The sequence below is a fragment of the Salvelinus namaycush genome, chromosome 41 (assembly GCF_016432855.1).
Source record: "Salvelinus namaycush isolate Seneca chromosome 41, SaNama_1.0, whole genome shotgun sequence".
NCBI classification, from domain to species: Eukaryota; Metazoa; Chordata; class Actinopteri; order Salmoniformes; family Salmonidae; genus Salvelinus; species Salvelinus namaycush.
Genome location: NC_052347.1, coordinates 9,722,995 through 9,741,326, shown reverse-complemented (window position 1 = coordinate 9,741,326; position 18,332 = coordinate 9,722,995). Strand labels below are relative to the sequence as shown.

The 18,332-nt window shown below is 44.6% G+C and overlaps 1 protein-coding gene across 3 annotated transcripts; it reads right to left on the bottom strand.

Moving 5' to 3' along the window:
* Positions 1 to 941: 941 nt before the first annotated feature.
* On the bottom strand, positions 942 to 15,099 carry LOC120034418 (ELAV-like protein 3). 3 transcript variants are annotated; one of them, XM_038980966.1, is made up of 7 exons: positions 15,091 to 15,099; positions 7,534 to 7,750; positions 7,256 to 7,359; positions 4,763 to 4,916; positions 2,779 to 3,007; positions 2,138 to 2,176; positions 942 to 1,269 (listed from the first exon to the last, which is right to left on the bottom strand). In XM_038980966.1, exons 1-7 carry the CDS (start codon positions 15,097 to 15,099, stop codon positions 942 to 944), a joined length of 1,080 nt encoding a protein of 359 aa, XP_038836894.1. The 3 variants fall into 3 exon arrangements, with proteins under 3 accessions (XP_038836894.1, XP_038836897.1, XP_038836896.1); XM_038980969.1 differs by lacking the exon at positions 15,091 to 15,099 and adding an exon at positions 1,499 to 1,501 and having other exon boundaries at positions 2,779 to 3,004; positions 7,534 to 7,753; XM_038980968.1 differs by lacking the exon at positions 2,138 to 2,176 and having other exon boundaries at positions 2,779 to 3,004.
* Between the last annotated feature and the right edge of the window lie 3,233 nt (positions 15,100 to 18,332).

The following is an 18,332-nucleotide window of genomic DNA, read 5'->3' as shown; positions in this document are numbered from 1 at the left end:
ATGTCAGTGATGTTCAGTATTCTAGTGTTGTTTTCCCCCTAACAGGGCTGATGTGTGACTGTGTTGTGTTGTGTAGTGAGGGTGTAATTATGGTGGCCTTCAGGCTGCTTGTCTTTGTGACCAGTATCTGTTCAGTTTGATAACCTAAATCGTATTGGATCTGTCCTTAATAGGGTAGAGAAACTGCCCCAAAGCTAGTCACAACCTACCTAATGTTGAGCCAGGAAACAGTAGTCAAAGTTTCTAGAAAATGCTTACATACTCGGCTATTATAACCACCTTAAATATTGAATATATAGTTATATTTTAATATACGTATATAAGAGAACACTGTTTTTAATTAATTTTCTTTGATCTAAAAAAAATCACCGATTCAAAATGCCCAAGTGTAAAAAAAAGTGACTACACTCTCTCCAGCAAGATAATGGGATAGTTCGTGGGGTAAGAGTTTGGGGTTTAAATTGCACATATTTGTAGTTCATTTTAGATTTTTGATAATTTTGTTTCAGCAGTTTTTGTCATTATTTGCCTGAATTCAATCAAAGCACTCAGCGCACATTCTCTGTCACATTCGTTAGACTGTCTCCCTCATCGAGGCCTCTTACCCCCACCCCCAGAGACCAACTACCCAACGCACCTCCACTAATTCAATCCAGGCAAACGTAGGGAAGGACTAGCATGTTGTGTAAAGAGAAAAGAAAAACTCTACTAGTGTATTTGTTTGAAACTCTGACTTTGTGTATGTTGGTATGTGTAAATATGTCTAATAGTGTGTGCATGTCTGATAGTGTGTGTATGTATGTGTATAGGGCTGTGTGTGGGTGAGTGTGCATCAGAGAGAGAGACTCAGTCCAGGCCCATGTAGAGTGATAGTAACAGGGAGCTCAGTGGCGCTTCCTGCTGGCTGAAGGAGCTGGCGTCAGCTAGCAGCTCTCTCTCTCTCAGGCCTTGTGTTGCTTGCTGGTCTTGAAGGAGACCTGCAGCACGCGGTCTCCCAAGCGGTAGCCGTTGAGACTAGCGATGGCCATGGCTGCCTCGTCGTAGTTGGTCATGGTGACGAAGCCGAAGCCCTTACATTTGTTGGTGGTGAAGTCACGGATGACCTTGACGTTTGTAACGGCGCCGAAGGGCCCAAACAGCTGCCACAGGACGCTTTCGTCAGCCTCGGGCGATAGGTTGTAGACGAAGATGCACCAGCCGGCTCCGGTGGGCCCGGTCAGGTTGACTCCCGCCAGGCTGGTCATGCTGTCGATGGTGATGGGGGAGAACCTAGGAAGGAGAGAGGGAGAACTACATTGGGTGTCATTCTGAAGTTCCACACAGCAATCATCTCTATATACTGGCCATGTTTCTAGCTACGATATGCGCTGAAGGCTTGGTAGTCGGAGGGGCATGGAGTCTGTCTGGTGACCCAATCGATCTCCATCCCCATTTTTTCTGCAGTGAGTAGATAGATAAATATATGTGTGGGCAGGGCACCACAGTGGTTCCAGATTACCTGCTTCCACACAAAACAGCACACTGTGCTTCTATGACACACAAACACCCACACTCTGCATATTTTAGTCATAGTCTCTGCTGACCAAAGCCTCTGCGAAAATTAGACACAGAAATCACAATGTTTAACGGAAATCACAATATTGAACAAAACACAGAAACCTAGAGAGGGATGAAAGCAAATTCCAATCAAATCATAGGAAAATTGGAGCAAACAGAAGAAGACGCAAACGCAATCTGGTATGTCCATGCTGGTGGAATAAAAGGGACATTAAAGTAAAACCGAAACTGATAATGTTAGTTCATAAAGAAATACACACACATCAGTTCCATTACGTAATCAAACCAAAAGAACCAAAAGATTATAAACAAAGCCATGCCAGAATACCCTGCTGTTAGACAACCCTAGACACTGCTTAGCATATTTAGATTTGTTATACTGTCTGGACTGGTTGTTACATAACTTCTCTGTTTAATGGGCAGTGTGAATAGGGAATTAGGGAATATTTGCATAATCTGTCATTTCAAGGTGAAGGCAGCAGGTGGTATTCCAGTCACTTTGTTTGAGGTTTGTTCTTAGGCATGGATGTATTTTTTTTGTATCTTTTTTTATTTGACAAAGTACACCTTTGGCATTTACCTCTTGACTCCGTAGCTGGCGTTTAGTAAATTGTCGAGTCTGCAACGCAAGAGGGAGAAATGAAGGGGGTGGAGACGTTAGTGGTGAGGTCTGAGAGGAGGAAGGCCTTTTCACATGCAGCTCCTGCTCCTCTGCCAGCTGGCCTCCAGAGGGCGCCCATCACTGTACTGTAGAGGAGCACTCTGTCTATCCCAACAGCAACCCATCACAGAGCGCACGTCCTAGCCTTGGCGAACCACAACAACGCACTATGCAAATCAGTTTGTTAATGTGCAGATAAGTGTGTGTGTGTGTGTTGGAGATCTGCATTGTCTGATTCATTTAAATGTAATTTCTTCATCTTGTTTAGTAGATACTATGTTATTTGACTGGTTTGGAGCACTTTGCTTTTGTTTTCATTTGATTTGTGCTTTGATACATTGGGGGTCTCTTACATTGGTTTTGTGCTGTTATTTGGATCTGGTCCCTTTCCAAATGGAGGGATGAGGCTGCAGTTTAAAAGAAAGTCAAGAAAAAAGAGGGAGAGAAAGAGAGGAAGATAGGATGAGCGAGCGCCGTAGTGCTCGTTCCAGCAGGGCAGGTGTGTCAGGTCAGATGACAGACAGGTCAGAGCAGGGATTGGGTGGTGGTGGGGGCAGTACCTGAAGCGCTGAGTCTGGTGGTGCAGAGGGCCAGTGTAGCGGCGTGCAGCGGTCTGGTACAGCTGGGTGAGCAGGGCCTGGCCCGTCTTCTGGCTGGGGTTGTTGGCGAACTTCACCGTGATGGGTTCGGCTGCGCCCAGGGGCTTCTGGCCGTTCAGGCCCTTGATGGCCTCTTCCGCCTCGTTCCGCTTGTCAAACCGGATGAAGCCCACTCCTCGCGATATACCTGCTCCGGGGTCAGAAAGCAAGCTAATGTTAGCACCTGAGGGGTGAGTCATGACTCTGACTTGGTCCAACGAGATGGGAAAGGTTAGAGTAGGGTTACAGTTGGTTAGGGGGAGGTAAGTTAGAGTAGGTAAGGATAAGTCCATGGTAGATCAGGGGTATGTTAGAGTAGAGTTAGTGTAGGTCAGGGGTACGTTAGAGTGGAGTTAGGGTAGGTCAGGGGTACGTTAGAGTAGAGTTAGGGTAGGTCAGGGGTACGTTAGAGTAGAGTTAGGGTAGGTCAGGGGTACGTTAGAGTAGAGTTAGGGTAGGTCAGGGGTACGTTAGAGTAGAGTTAGGGTAGGTCAGGGGTACGTTAGAGTAGAGTTAGGGTAGGTCAGGGGTACGTTAGAGTAGAGTTAGGGTAGGTCAGGGGGACGTTAGAGTAGAGTTAGGGTAGGTTAGAGTTAGGGTAGGTCAGGGGTACGTTAGAGTAGAGTTAGGGTAGGTCAGGGGGACGTTAGAGTAGAGTTAGGGTAGGTTAGAGTTAGGGTAGGTCAGGGATATGATAGAGTAGGTCATGGGTACGTTAGAGTAGAGTTAGGGTAGGTCAGGGGTACATTAGGGTAGATCAGGGGTACGTTAGGGTAGGTCAGGGGTATGTTAGAGTGGAGTTAGGGTAGGTCAGGGGTACGTTAGAGTAGAGTTAGGGTAGGTCAGGGGTACGTTAGGGTAGATCAGGGGTATGTTAGGGTAGGTCAGGGGTATGTTAGAGTGGAGTTAGGGTAGGTCAGGGGTACGTTAGAGTAGAGTTAGGGTAGGTCAGGGGTATGTGAGAGTAGAGTTAGGGTAGATCAGGAGTACATTAGAGTAGAGTTAGGGTAGGTCAGGGGTATGTTAGAGTAGAGTTAGGGTAGGTCAGGGGTATGTTAGAGTAGAGTTAGGGTAGGTCAGGGGTATGTTAGAGTAGAGTTAGGGTAGGTTAGGGGTATGTTAGAGTAGAGTTAGGGTAGGGTAGGTCAGGGGTACGTTAGGGTAGATCAGGGGTATGTTAGAGTAGAGTTAGGGTAGGTCTGGGGTACGTTAGGGTAGATCAGGGGTATGTTAGAGTAGAGTTAGGGTAGGTCAGGGGTACGTTAGAGTAGAGTTAGGGTAGGTCAGGGGTACGTTAGAGTTAGGGTAGGTTAGAGTTAGGGTAGGTCAGGGGTATGATAGAGTAGGTCATGGGTACGTTAGGGTAGATCAGGGGTATGTTAGAGTATAGTTAGTGTAGGTCAGGGGTATGTTAGGGTAGGTCAGGGGTATGTTAGAGTAGAGTTAGGGTAGGTTAGGGGTATGTTAGAGTAGAGTTAGGGTAGGTCAGGGGTAAGTTAGGGTAGATCAGGGGTATGTTAGAGTAGAGTTAGGGTAGGTCTGGGGTACGTTAGGGTAGATCAGGGGTATGTTAGAGTAGAGTTAGGGTAGGTCAGGGGTACGTTAGAGTAGAGTTAGGGTAGGTCAGGGGTACTTTAGAGTTAGGGTAGGTCAGGGGTATGATAGAGTAGGTCATGGGTACGTTAGAGTAGAGTTAGGTTAGGTCAGGGGTATGTTAGGGTAGATCAGGGGTATGTTAGAGTAGAGTTAGGGTAGGTCTGGGGTACGTTAGGGTAGATCAGGGGTATGTTAGAGTAGAGTTAGGGTAGGTCAGGGGTATGTTAGAGTAGGTCAGGGGTACGTTAGAATAGGCTAATGGTAGGTTAGAGTAGGGGTCAGTTGTGCCAGAAGTGAGTTAAGGCTGTACCTGTAACCTGGTCCACCAGGATGCGGGAGGTGATGATGCGTCCGTACTGGGAGAACAGCTGCTCCATGTCCTTCTGGGTCATGGTCTTAGGCAGACCGCTCACATACAGGTTGGCATCACGGATAGAAGCTGAACTGGGGCGGGCGTACGATACCTACAACACATCAAAGAAACACACATTTTAACACTGATATCAAATCAAAGGTTTCCCATATCTTTACATAAAACCATATAGTCATTTGTTTACCCAGGTAAGTTGACTGAGAACACATTCTCATTTACAGCAACAACCTAGGAGAATAGATGAATGATCCAATTTTAAACTGGGGATGATTAGGTGACATTATGAGGGCCAGATTGTGATTTTAGCCAGGATACCAGGGTTAAGACCCCTACAATAAGTGCCATGGGATCTTTTAGTGACTACAGAGAGTCAGGACACCTGTTTAACATCCCATCCGAAAGACAGCACTTTACACAGTGCAATGTCCCTAATCACTGCCCTGGGGCATTGGGATATTTTTTTTAGACCAGAGGAAAGAGTGCCTCCTACTGGCCCTCCAACACCACTTCCAGCAGCATCTGGTGTCCCATCCAGGGAATGACCAACACCAACCCTGCATAGCTTCAGCAACAAGCCAGCAGTGGGATGCAGGGTGGTATGCTGCTGGCCCTGTAGCAATGCATGAATATTCATTTTACTCGTCTTTTTTTGTCAATGTGTGTGACTGTTTTTTGGAACGCTTTGTGACTGATTGTGTCCACTGTTGTGCAAAGTTAACATTAGTATTCTATGGTGAGACTATAGTGTGACTTAGATTGATTATGAAAACGTCTACATATTCATGTGTTGGCGTGTATGAAAGCCAGTGAGAGAGTATGATAGATAGTGAGAGTCAGTGCATTGTTGTGAGTGGTCTGTCTGTTTGTTTCGGATGGAGGGAGAAGGAGCGAGTGTTGCCAGAGATAGGCTGATCTCCCCTCCCTGTCTTGCCTCTTTCCTTTGTTTCCAGCCTCGAGGGAGAACAGCTCCACTGGCAACCAGCAAACAATATAAATAGATCACAAGACAGCATCCCCGACTGTCAACTCACTAAAACATTCACTCCTTATTATATAAACACATACACACATATACAAGTACAGTATAACTTGAATGAATGTGTTTTAGATATAAATATGGGACATTTCTAGTGACAGTGAACATTTAGATTGACATGTCCAGACAATATTGAGTATTATCATGCCTCGCACAACACATAGCCGATGGATGTATTTGACCCATTGAGTGTAGAGAATAAAGTTCTACTCATTCTAAATGGTGCAGTGAGTGTGCAGGACTCCAGTATTGTGTAGAGTGCGTGTGGACAGGGTGTGTGATGCAGTGATTGGGGGTGCTAGAGAATGGGAGAGGGGTAGCGGAGGCTACCCTATAATTAACCCTCTCCCTGTCTCTCCCACAGTACAGATGGTGCCTGCAGCCCATATGGCCCCTAATCCTGCCATTGGCATTCTGTTCCCCAAGCTACCCCCTACCATTTACTCCTCCTGCCCCCTCCCTCCATCTTACAATGCTTTGGTGGAAATATGACATTTGCTTGGTCATTGTTTTATGGCTGTATAATAATCATTGATTTTCAAAATAGCCCTCCTGATAATATAAAAACATACATATTTTAACAATTGTAATAACAACATTAACAACAATATTAATAACAACCATAAAATGTATACATTTTCTGTAATTTATATCGGCCCAATTATTTTGATATTATATTACTAACAGTAGTAATAATGATATTATTGCCCCCTAAATACAATATATGTGTATTTGTACAGTAATGTAACTAAAACATATTGTACAAATAATGATTAACAATATGATTTGCCACCTGTCTGTATAACTCCAACAGCCCAACCCAGCTCCTGATGCTGTTGACTCTCTCTGCCCCAGTCTTTCAGAAGTCTGATTTGAACTAAGCCTGCACTTTATCCCAATCTATGATCTACTTTGATCAGGTGGGAGGAGGGGGCCGGAGGGACGGATGGAGTAGTGTTTAATCTGCCCCCTCACCTCCTCTCCCTCCCGCTCCTCCCCCCCATCCATATTGGGGACAAAGAAGCCCCCTAATTAGGCCAGATTGGAGGCAGATGGGGGAGCCTGAACTGACCCCCGTGCCCCACAGTGAGACTCCCTGATTACATTTCCATCACAATCACCTCTGCATGCTGCTAGCCCCTTGCTTTCTGACCTCCACTCTCCCTCTCTCCACTCTCCCTCTCTCATTTCTTGTTCTGCTCACTTCCTTTGTTCCTGCGACCCCTCCTGTTTTTTCCTCCTTCCCCTCTTGTCACATCTGCCTCTCTCTGCCTCTCTCGCCACCTCCCTTTCTTTGAGTTGCTCCTTGCCTTTCCTGGTCTTCCACAGCGCATTGAAGCAGAGAAGATGGAGAGTGGCGCAGGTTGAAAAGCAGGAAGGAGAGGTGCTCTTACCTTAATTGTTTTGGTCTGCAGTTTGAGACCGTTGAGTGTGTTGATGGCCTTGTCTGCGTCATTGGGATCCACATAGTTTACGAACCCATAGCCCAAACTCTGGCCTAAATCGTTGAAAACAGATATCGATAATGGTCCTTTAGAAACTGTTTTTGCACCAAAATAACTGTACCTACAGGTACATATGCTGTATGTGATTATTTGTTATCCTCCAACTAGAAATAGATTTTGTTTGTCTGTCTATTCATCAACTGTACCTGCTGAAGCATCATGAATACCTGTAATCTTGTCTCGGACCAGTTTGCAGGATTCAATCTCTCCGATGCTACCAAACAGGCTCTTGAATTCCTCCTGGGTCATGTTCTGAGGCAGGTAGTTGACGATTAGGTTGGTCTTGCTGTCGTCTGTGGCACCGTTGGTGCTGATGACTGGCCCGTTAGGGAGGCTGGTTCCGCTCGGACCGTTGGACACCTGGGTTTCCATGGTGCTGATTATCTGCTGAGGAAAAGGAAGAATATAGAACCCTGTGTACAAATAATATACATCCGCAGTAATAACACACAGTAGAGTAATGGTGGGGTGTTGTTAGAAGGCCTTTAATATAGACTCATTGAATGAATGTCCGCTCTGTCATTGTCAGCTAAGGAAGAGGTCAGACATCAGCTGAGGGGGTGGAAGGATGCGAGGCAGGGATAGCAGTAGGCTACACACAGACCCCTCTCTACCCCCTCCCTGCCCCCCCCCCCCCTCTCCTCCCCCGCTCTTTCTCTCTCTCTCTGCCTCTGGCCCTGCAGATGTCACAGTCCTTTTTCCCCTGTTTCCTCCTCCCATCCACCAGCCTCCATCCATCCATCCAGCCACAGGGTCAAACAGCATTACATCATTACGGGGTCCTAAGTATTGGTGGTGGTGGGGCAGGTGGGGCAGTGGGCTTTGGGATGGGGAGGTTGACATGGCAGACAAAAGAGAAAGTGACATTGTCTAATCTGCTCAGGCCTAACGTCTCTGAAGGCTGTCATGTAGCAACATGGAACGTTTCAACCGGAAAAATACATTCTGGGTTTTAGTGTGCTCACTTTCTTTTGGAAGTGCGTGTTTGTGACTCCGACTCAAACTTGTTTGTGCGAGTGGATGGAATGAGTGAGTGTGTATTTGTGCCCACTAGAGGTGTGTTGGTGTCATTGTGTGTTGCTCTGGAGTACACCATGTTGCTTAATTTGACCCACAGGGGATTGTCTTCATGGAACATCTGTGTGTGCAGGTCAGAAACTAAACTTCCCGCTCTCTCTCCTTTTCTTTTCTCTCCCTCTCTCCCTGCTCCATCTATTCCATTCATCCGCTCCTCCTTTTCACCATTCTGTCTAGAATATAACTATCTTTTGACAGACTGTGTAAACAAGCTAGTACAAAGATGTCCTCCCTGTACTACTGGCCTCCTGGGCTCCACCCAAACTGATACAAATATTCATTTTGGCTCCCTGTTCCATTTCCTGGTATAGTGTACCTGGAAAGTGTGGTTTAAATAAGTACCATTATTCAAGCTGGTATCTGTGAGCCTGGCTGGCATGGTGACTGCAGGTCTCAGACTGGTGGGTGTTATAAGGCGTCTACCGCCAAAGCTCCAGAGGTCTCACAGCGTGGCCTAAGCTTCTAGAATGATTTGAGTAAGATACAATATTACCAGCAGCTTTACTACTGTTTGTCTGTTGTTTTGGTTATAGCCTATGTTCGTCATTTTCCCTTTTGCGTGGCAGGGTTTTCTTTTGATGTTTATCCATTCAACTTAATGGAGGAGACTGAGTAGTGTTCCTTTCCCCTGCTATGGACATATTACTCTAAAAGCATTCATTGCTTTGATGATATTCCCCAAGCCCTGTTGTAGCTCTTAGTGTCCCCCATCTTGTTTCCCCCCCTCCGTGCTCATGCCCCTCTCTGTCTCGCTCTCTCTCTCTCTGTCTCTCTCTCTCCTCTGTCTAACCTGATTTCTGCCTTGAGCTGTACCTTTAACCATGTTGCCCAGGTAACAGCGGCTTCAAGACTGTTGCTAATGGCTGACTGACTTCTGGTTGTGTGTGTGTGTGTGTGTGTGTGTGTGTGCGTGCGTGCGCGTGGGTGCGTGCGTGCGTGCGTGCGTGCATGCGTGCGTGCGTGCGCGGACAGAAAGATAGAGGCAGAGAGAACGAAATAATCCATCTCTGTTGGGCAGATATTGTTTTTCTCCATGTATTAATATTCGATGGCTTTGCGGAAGCAGAGAATATATTTAAGTCAAATTGACATTGACAGGGAGAGAACATCAGAGGGAGAGGAAGCGGGAGAGGGAAAGGGAGTGAATTATGACAGCCTAAAAATAAAACACTGCAAACACACATATCTAAGCAGCACATGAGAGCTGCTGCAAAGTAGACTAGCCATCCATCGTACAGTACACATGTTATGGACTTCTTTGGTCTCGACTAGAGCAGTATGATCTGCTGATCTATGTACTGCACTGGAACAGAACATGGACAGAAGGCTCTACAATACCCAGTTAAAAGATCATCCTTCATGCATAATGGGAAAGAACAAATAGTCCACATGGGTATGATAAATAGATTCATAAAATGTATCTATCTAATATGTGTCACCATGTAACACACAAACGTCCGAAACTAAAATAAATATGAATATTTTCTGAATTTGCCACAGAACTGACCAAATATTACAGCCCTTTGCAGAAAGACACCGAATCCCAGCAAATTTGATTTGTCAACTGAAATAGACCTCAGTGTGGCAGTCCAGGCATCCACAGTGACAAGTTCTAAAGTTATATAATTCCCAGGCTCAGACTGGCCACAGAGACACAGAGGGAGAGACTGGCTGACACAAGCAACATCTAACATCACCCTGAGATCTCCATGCCAACAAGCAGGAGGATGAGAAAAACAGAAGAGTGCTTTTAGGATGCTACAAATAGAACAAGTCGTAATTTTCATCAGAACATGTTAGCCTTTACAAAGAAATTAGGAGAAAATATCAACTACACCCATAACAATATCCAAGTACTGATATGGCAAGGATGTAGGCAATAACCCATCAGGTCATAGATAAATGCCTAACCAGCCCACCTCTGATAGGCTAATTCTGTTCATTAATTCTGTTGCTAATCATGATGAATGACAACAAAGAGAGTAACCACACACAAACGCATTAAACACACAACCCCCAACACTTTCAGATTTCTGCTGTTGATTGGGTCAGCTCTTCTTCTCCTTGTCCCGGCACTAGATGTGCCTTTCTTTTTCTATTTCTAGGACCTGAGAGATCTCCCTTAATATTTAATGGACTGCATCATCAGCATCGCCTACACATGGACCCAGACTCGCACGCAAACAAGAGCCCAGAGCCCTACCTCCTCCCCTCTCTCTGCCTTCCGAGTGGAGCGAGCACAGCACACAGACCACCTACACTTGACAATGCTCAATTACAATACACAGCAACATTACATGACCCAAATGTAAATACAGATACTGGCAGCGTCGTCTTCTTCAAATTGGCTTTCTCCTTGTCTATATACATGACTGCTGTTGCTTTCCTACAAATGGAAGGTGAAGACTTGTCCTAAGAGGAAAAGCAGCAGTCTGCCACATACAGTATTCAGGCCAGATTTTGTCATGTCCCGATAAAGGTCAAAGCATGTGATGTGATTACCCTTTACGGAAATCACTGTAATTGTATCAGCCAGAAGACTGGGTTCAGATGGAACTGAGATTCTCATGCTAGGCCTCATTGTTCCTAAGTGTACTAATGGAATCAAACACAGGTCCATACATTGGAGTCCAAACATTGGAGTCAAGACTGCTCTCTATATTCTAAAAAGGGACTTGTCATTAGATTCTTCTGATAATGTCAAATGTGCTTGGCATCGACTCTTTTCATGTTCAGGAACATTCCTAGCATAAAAAAAAACATTGCTCGGAAGATTGTTATCCGTAAATCAACCCAAGAGAAAATAAATCAGGTTGTGGCAGTAACAAATAAATACAACAAATTCTCTCTTAGCAAAGAATGGGAGGTCAGGAGGCCTCTGTTGATCTACCCACTGATATGGGGAACTATATTACTGCTACACACACTTCCTGTTAGTCCTACCACTGGTGACAACACAGTCATTCATGGGTGATGCAGTCGCACTGTACTGGGCGAGTCGTGGAAAATAACCTCTATCTCTGAGAGAGATAATTTAAGAGAGAGAATTAAAAAAGGTTCTTTCCTGTTGGCAACAACACCATCAGAAAATACTAGGTTCTGAATATTTCATGTTATTTAGGAGTTGTTGGGTTCTCTTTTTCATCAGTAAAACACTATTGCAGACACTGTTCTACCACAATACAACCCGCCTAAAATGGTAGTGCATTAGTCTCATTTGAGTAACTTGAAAACGAGGAAATACATTTGAAAATCTAATTTCATGGAACCACCAAAGACAGGCAATTCACTAAACTAAGGTTTAGCTCAAGAGAAAGGCCTTTTTTCTCTTTCTCACCCTTTTTTCTCTTTGTTTTTAAAATATACATCAATCATTATTTTGGAAGGCCTGAATCGCAAGTGGATTCTAGGCTGGGGTTGTAAATGGGCCTTCTAAATAACACAGATTACAGGATTATCCTAAACAAAAGGCATTAGCCACACTCTCTCCAGCTTAAAGGGATCATGGTGGCAGCTGTAAAACAACAGGACAACATAAGTCACAGCCCAACACTCACAACCTTAGCCTACATACAGTCAGTAACTAACGCTCTGCACTAACACTCATTTTTAATAGGCCTATATATATATATATATATATATATCATTTTCTTTCAGTGTATTATTAGACAAATTTGATATTTTAAAATAATTTACCCGTTTGTCAATGCATTTTATGACACAGACGTAAGACATGTTGCAAATTCCCTGTGAGTGTGTTTGTGTGTGTAGCTTTCGTTGAAACCAGGGGCGCTATCCAGAGTGCTGAAGTAGGGAGTGGCTTTCAGGCGATTCCGTTAGAGGCCAGAATGCATTGTCCAAACCATCAAGCCTTTTCTGTAACATTTCAAAATGCTTCATTCGCTTCTTTTCACGCATTTAAAAATGTTCGCATTTATATTACGCAACATCTTCTACCCCTTCCCCTTATTTTGTGAAAACAAGACATGTGCGCTCTGTAGGAATTCACAAACCCGAGCCCCTTTTTGCTGAATAAAGGTATTGAAACAACCAAACAAAAGAGCCACCCGTTCCTCCTCTTCTCTTCGCGCAGAGACTATGGCAGCTCTATGAATATTAATGTAAACAGTAGCGCTTTGTGTCATGGCCAGGGGCTGCAGGACGCTCCGGGAACAATGAACGCCACAATTGCCAACATAATTTCGCTCCAGTAAGTCAATCATACGCCTAATAATAATAATAATAACAATAATAATGTACAACATATATTTTTAGGACATATTAGAGGGAAAAAATCAAATGAGGCCTATAAAATTATCTTCGCTCAGTTTAGTAGATATTTTCCTTGTGCTGTATTATTTCCACGACCATGGCTACTCAATTTACGAGGACAGTAGTAGGCTAGGCTATACCATGCATGGTTTGCGTGACAACATAGCAATTGAGGTCTCTTATTCTTATGTAGGCCTACGAGTCTATTTCAGTTCCCTATAGGCCATCTTGAAGAAGTAAATATAGAGTATTTCAAAATAAATCCAAATCTATTTAGGCTAAACCTGATTTTGCCCTCCAGTCATACTCCATGGTGGATTGATTTTCTTGACGAAATAATTTGACAATACATGTAAATACAGGATACATCTTATATTATAAACTCATAGCGTCAGTTCTATTTAGGCTCGTTTACACTTGGTGGCCTCTGCTGTCCTTGTCCTTGAATCGCGGAAGTGCCCCGGGAAGGTTATCTGACTCAACTGTTTTATTTGCTTGGCACTGCAGTACAGGCAATGCTCACGGAGGACTGCGGAACATGTGGACAGGAGCTATAGGCCTACGTGCATGACGCTGACTGGGCTCTGGGCCTGCCTGTTAGCCCAGCTCCACGGGCAAACACTGATGAAATAGAAATAGGCTACTATTCAATAAGGACAGCTGAAACATATTGAGGCTATAGGTCTAAGTAATTATCAAGTGGACTATTGATTGAAATAATTGCATTACTATGATCTCAAAGATTGAGGACTTGCAAAATAAGTCTGCTCTTCAGTTTATAAACATGGTCGTGCTCGTGCTATATTATGTGGGCTACTATATTTTATTTTGGGCCTACACGAGCATTGCAGTAGGCTACCAAGTCCCATGGAATGGTCATTCGATCATTTATGTTGGCCTATATTGCGTATCATTTCTAAATGGCCGTATTTGTGTTTTTGGTTGCAACAAATTATTATATCCCTTTGGATATTGTAGCACCCTATTATTTAAAATAGAAAATGGGGTTCTACCTGCACCTGTCATTAAAATCTGTAAATTAAGTCGATAGAATATAGACATAAAGCCTACCTGATAAATATATAGCCTTTTATATAAAGCATAAATATAGAGCATAAAAAGTAGTTAATTAATCACATTTGATATATTTAGCTTGCTCCTTGCACGCCAGTTTTAATAAACCATGAGAACAATACAACGGTAAATCATTCCACCTGCTGACAGGAATATATTGGAGGCAGCGCCATTAAGTCAAGAGGATGTTTGGAGATGAAAGCTTTGAGACCAATAGCCAGCGCGTGCCATCATTATGCGCTCGAGTCCAGCAGAGGCACGCCCAATTCGGCCGTCGGCTATGAGCTAGGCTAATTTAACTATGCTAAGGCTACATAAACCCTTTAACAGGCGTGATTCAAATAGGCGCTAGCTTTTTAAAATAACTGTTATGATGGATGGGTAAAAATGGGCTTGTAAAAAAAGAAAACGCTAGTCGCCATCCCTCGTTTCGCGGCCTCTGAAATGTCCATCCCATTTACTCAGTTGCATCGCAACAAGAACCCTTAGGAATTTTGACTTGCCTGATTCAATCCAAACCAATGTATCCGTAATCCCCCCTCCCCCTCACTGAGTGACTCGACCCTTTTTCTTTGCCTTGCTCTCGATGGGCCCTCAGCCTCCGAGGCATCATGTTTTGTCTCAGAAATCCGTCTCGAGCATCCTTGTGCTGTGCCAGGCAGGGGAGGCGGAGAAAGACATTCCTTCCCCCACCACTCTCTACGCCGCTCAGCAGCAGCAGCCGCCGCACGCGGCCTCAGCACCCTCTGCCCCCTACGCCCTTATCGAAAAATGTGTATACAAATAATGCAGCCATGGATTTTGATATAGCCTAGTGGGCCTATGATAAGCAAATATATCGTCCTCCATAAAATGGCAGAATAATGCATTTTGCTCTCCAGCGTCGAAGATGCAGGCAGGGATGGAGCCTCGCTCAGGCAGCCGTGGCGCATCGCTCAGCATGACATTACTAATTGCCAGCATCGATCGTTAATCTTGTCAAGACAATATCCCATAACCGAGAGAGCAGTAGTATAAGCCTATTTAGGCCACTATAGCTTATGAATATTGTGTGTAATACATGTGTGTTTGTTTATACCAGTATTATAGCTAGCTAGCCTATCATAGATACCATATTGTATCATATTCAATATGTGTATATATACATAGGGCTATATGCATTCATGTATATATGTTTGTGTACAATACAATCAAGTGGAAAACAAAGGGTCTGCGCTCCAGAATGTAGCCTATGCCATGCATGCTGCTGCTACAACATCCACCATCCTTGCAAATAGAAGAGAAAAATGGGGCATACGTACAGTAACCATTCTTGACATACAATGAGAGTGATCTAGGTCCTTCTTCGTTTCGCAGGTCTTCAAGCTGTAGGTTGAGTCAATGCTATGATCTGTGGTCTTTATATTAGCTGGCCTGTGTATTTACTGTGGAGAGGCGGTGTCCAAATCCAAAAGAAAAAAAAGAAAAAAGGAAAAAAGACAATGTTCACCAGGGGAATCTCAGCCCTTGGAGATTGGTAGGTGTCCTCTGTAGGGTGAAAATGAGGAGAAAGGGGTTTTCTTCAGGATGATGATGAGGGAGAGCTTTCTCTCCGAGTGGCGTGGGCGACGGTTCAGAAAAAAGAGAAGCAGTGATCCCCAGCAGGGTGTGTCCAGGGGAGGGTGTTGTGGTTCGGCTGTGTTCTGTGTGTAATATTCCCAGCTCCTCTTGCAGTCTCCTTCTGTGCCTCTGCTGCAATGTTCTTCTTTTATGCGTCCTTCTGGCTGGCAGAGCGCGCTCCTGATTGGCTAATTGTGCAGGGAGGGTACTACACGGCAGCCATTGCAATGCGCTCCTCTCCCATTATCCCCTTCAGGAGAGATCACCAGGAGCCCCCCCCCCCCCCCCCCCCTTCTCGTCCCATCTCACTGCCCCCCTCCCTCCATCCATCCACTCCCTCCTTCTCTCTGCTTTCTTCCTGCCTCCCCCTCTCCACACACACATGCAGAGCTGAGTGAATAGAGCCTCCACCTGCACTATCAGAACAGATGGGTGCAGCAGAAGACAGTAGCTTTCTCTCTCATCTCTCTCTCTTTCCCTACTCTCTCTACATGTCTTTTCTTCATCCCTAATTTTCCCTCGCTTGAAGCTGTATTGGACAAGATCAGTGTTTTAGCTTTTGTCCTTGTGAAAAAAGGACTGTGTGTGTACATTCACACAGGGCGTCTACCATTTTAATGCAGCCAATCACAGCACAAACAAACAAAAATGGCAAACCATTAAAATCAGGGCGTAATATGTGGCCAATAACAAAGCAGGAAATCACCAAAGCTGACTAATGTGTTGAATGAGGGACGCCTTCCTATTGGCTGTGTTTTCCTCTACTGTTCCAGTCATGTGCAGGGCAGATGGGGGACTAGTATTGAGTCAAATGCGAATATTTGGATTTGGCTCCTGAATTGATCTGTGATTATATTTAATATATACTTCAAACATGAAATGTTATGTTCTGAAAATAAAGATAGGCATGTTTTGTATAGACAAAAACAGCCCAGCCATGGCAGTGGTAGTGTTAGACAGGATAGTACTCAATGTTTCTGAAACATCCTTCTTTTGAGGAGTTGTCATCTCTCCATCCATCCCTCCCTCCTTCCTCCCTCCTTCCTCCACAGCAGTGAGTGTGTGGTGAGTGCAGTGCTGACTGAGACAGACTGTTTGGTCTCATCTATAATGCATCCTTTGCCCCAGGACATGATGTGTGACAAATGACCTATTTCTCCACAGACCGCCATAGGGCCTTGACCCTGAGGGTGCGTGTGTGACTGCATTTGTGTGTTTGTGTGTGTGTGTGTGTGGGGGGGGGGGGGGGGGGGGGGGGGGGGGGGGATATATACATAGGGGGTTGTTGTTGTTGAAGGGTTAATTAATATGTACAGTGGGGCAAAAAAGTATTTAGTCAGCCACCAATTGTGCAAGTTCTCCCACTTAAAAAGATGAGAGAGGCCTGTAATTTTCATCATAGGTACACTTCAACTATGACAGACAAAATGAGAAAAAAAATTCCAGAAAACCACATTGTAGGATTTTTTATGAATTTATTTGCAAATTATGGTGGAAAATAAGTATTTGGTCAATAACAAAAGTTTATCTCAATACTTTGTTATATACCCTTTGTTGGCAATGACAGAGGTCAAACGTTTTCTGTAAGTCTTCACAAGGTTTTCACACACTGTTGCTGGTATTTTGGCCCATTCCTCCATGCAGATCTCCTCTAGAGCAGTGATGTTTTGGGGCTGTTGCTGGGCAACACGGACTTTCAACTCCCTCCAAAGATTTTCTATGGGGTTGAGATCTGGAGACTGGCTAGGCCACTCCAGGACCTTGAAATGCTTCTTACGAAGCCACTCCTTCGTTGCCCGGGCGGTGTGTTTGGGATCATTGTCATGCTGAAAGACCCAGCCACGTTTCATCTTCAATGCCCTTGCTGATGGAAGGAGGTTTTCACTCAAAATCTCACGATACATGGCCCCATTCATTCTTTCCTTTACACGGATCAGTCGTCCTGGTCCCTTTGCAGAAAAACAGCCCCAAAGCATGATGTTTCCACCCCCATGCTTCACAGTAGGTATGGTGTTCTTTGGATGCAACTCAGCATTCTTTGTCCTCCAAACACGACGAGTTGAGTTTTTACCAAAAAGTTATATTTTGGTTTCATCTGACCATATGACATTCTCCCAATCTCCTTCTGGATCATCCAAATGCTCTCTAGCAAACTTCAGACGGGCCTGGACATGTACTGGCTTAAGCAGGGGGACACGTCTGGCACTGCAGGATTTGAGTCCCTGGCGGCGTAGTGTGTTACTGATGGTAGGCTTTGTTACTTTGGTCCCAGCTCTCTGCAGGTCATTCACTAGGTCCCCCCGTGTGGTTCTGGGATTTTTGCTCACCGTTCTTGTGATCATTTTGACCCCACGGGGTGAGATCTTGCGTGGAGCCCCAGATCGAGGGAGATTATCAGTGGTCTTGTATGTCTTCCATTTCCTAATAATTGCTCCCACAGTTGATTTCTTCAAACCAAGCTGCTTACCTATTGCAGATTCAGTCTTCCCAGCCTGGTGCAGGTCTACAATTTTGTTTCTGGTGTCCTTTGACAGCTCTTTGGTCTTGGCCATAGTGGAGTTTGGAGTGTGACTGTTTGAGGTTGTGGACAGGTGTCTTTTATACTGATAACAAGTTCAAACAGGTGCCATTAATACAGGTAACGAGTGGAGGACAGAGGAGCCTCTTAAAGAAGAAGTTACAGGTCTGTGAGAGCCAGAAATCTTGCTTGTTTGTAGGTGACCAAATACTTATTTTCCACCATAATTTGCAAATAAATTCATTAAAAATCCTACAATGTGATTTTCTGGATTTTTTTTCTCATTTTGTCTGTCATAGTTGAAGTGTACCTATGATGAAAATTACAGGCCTCTCTCATCTTTTTAAGTGGGAGAACTTGCACAATTGGTGGCTGACTAAATACTTTTTTGCCCCACTGTATATACCAGGCGGTGTCAGAGGAAGG

Bases quoted from the DNA above. Each gene is read 5' to 3' on its own strand.
- LOC120034418 (XM_038980966.1), bottom strand. The intron at 7,360-7,533 runs GTATTCATGATG...TCAACGATTTAG, and splicing joins GGTCCGAGACAAGATTACAG to GCCAGAGTTTGGGCTATGGG. The intron at 1,270-2,137 runs GTAAATGCCAAA...TCTCCTTCCTAG, and splicing joins GCCAGCTACGGAGTCAAGAG to GTTCTCCCCCATCACCATCG.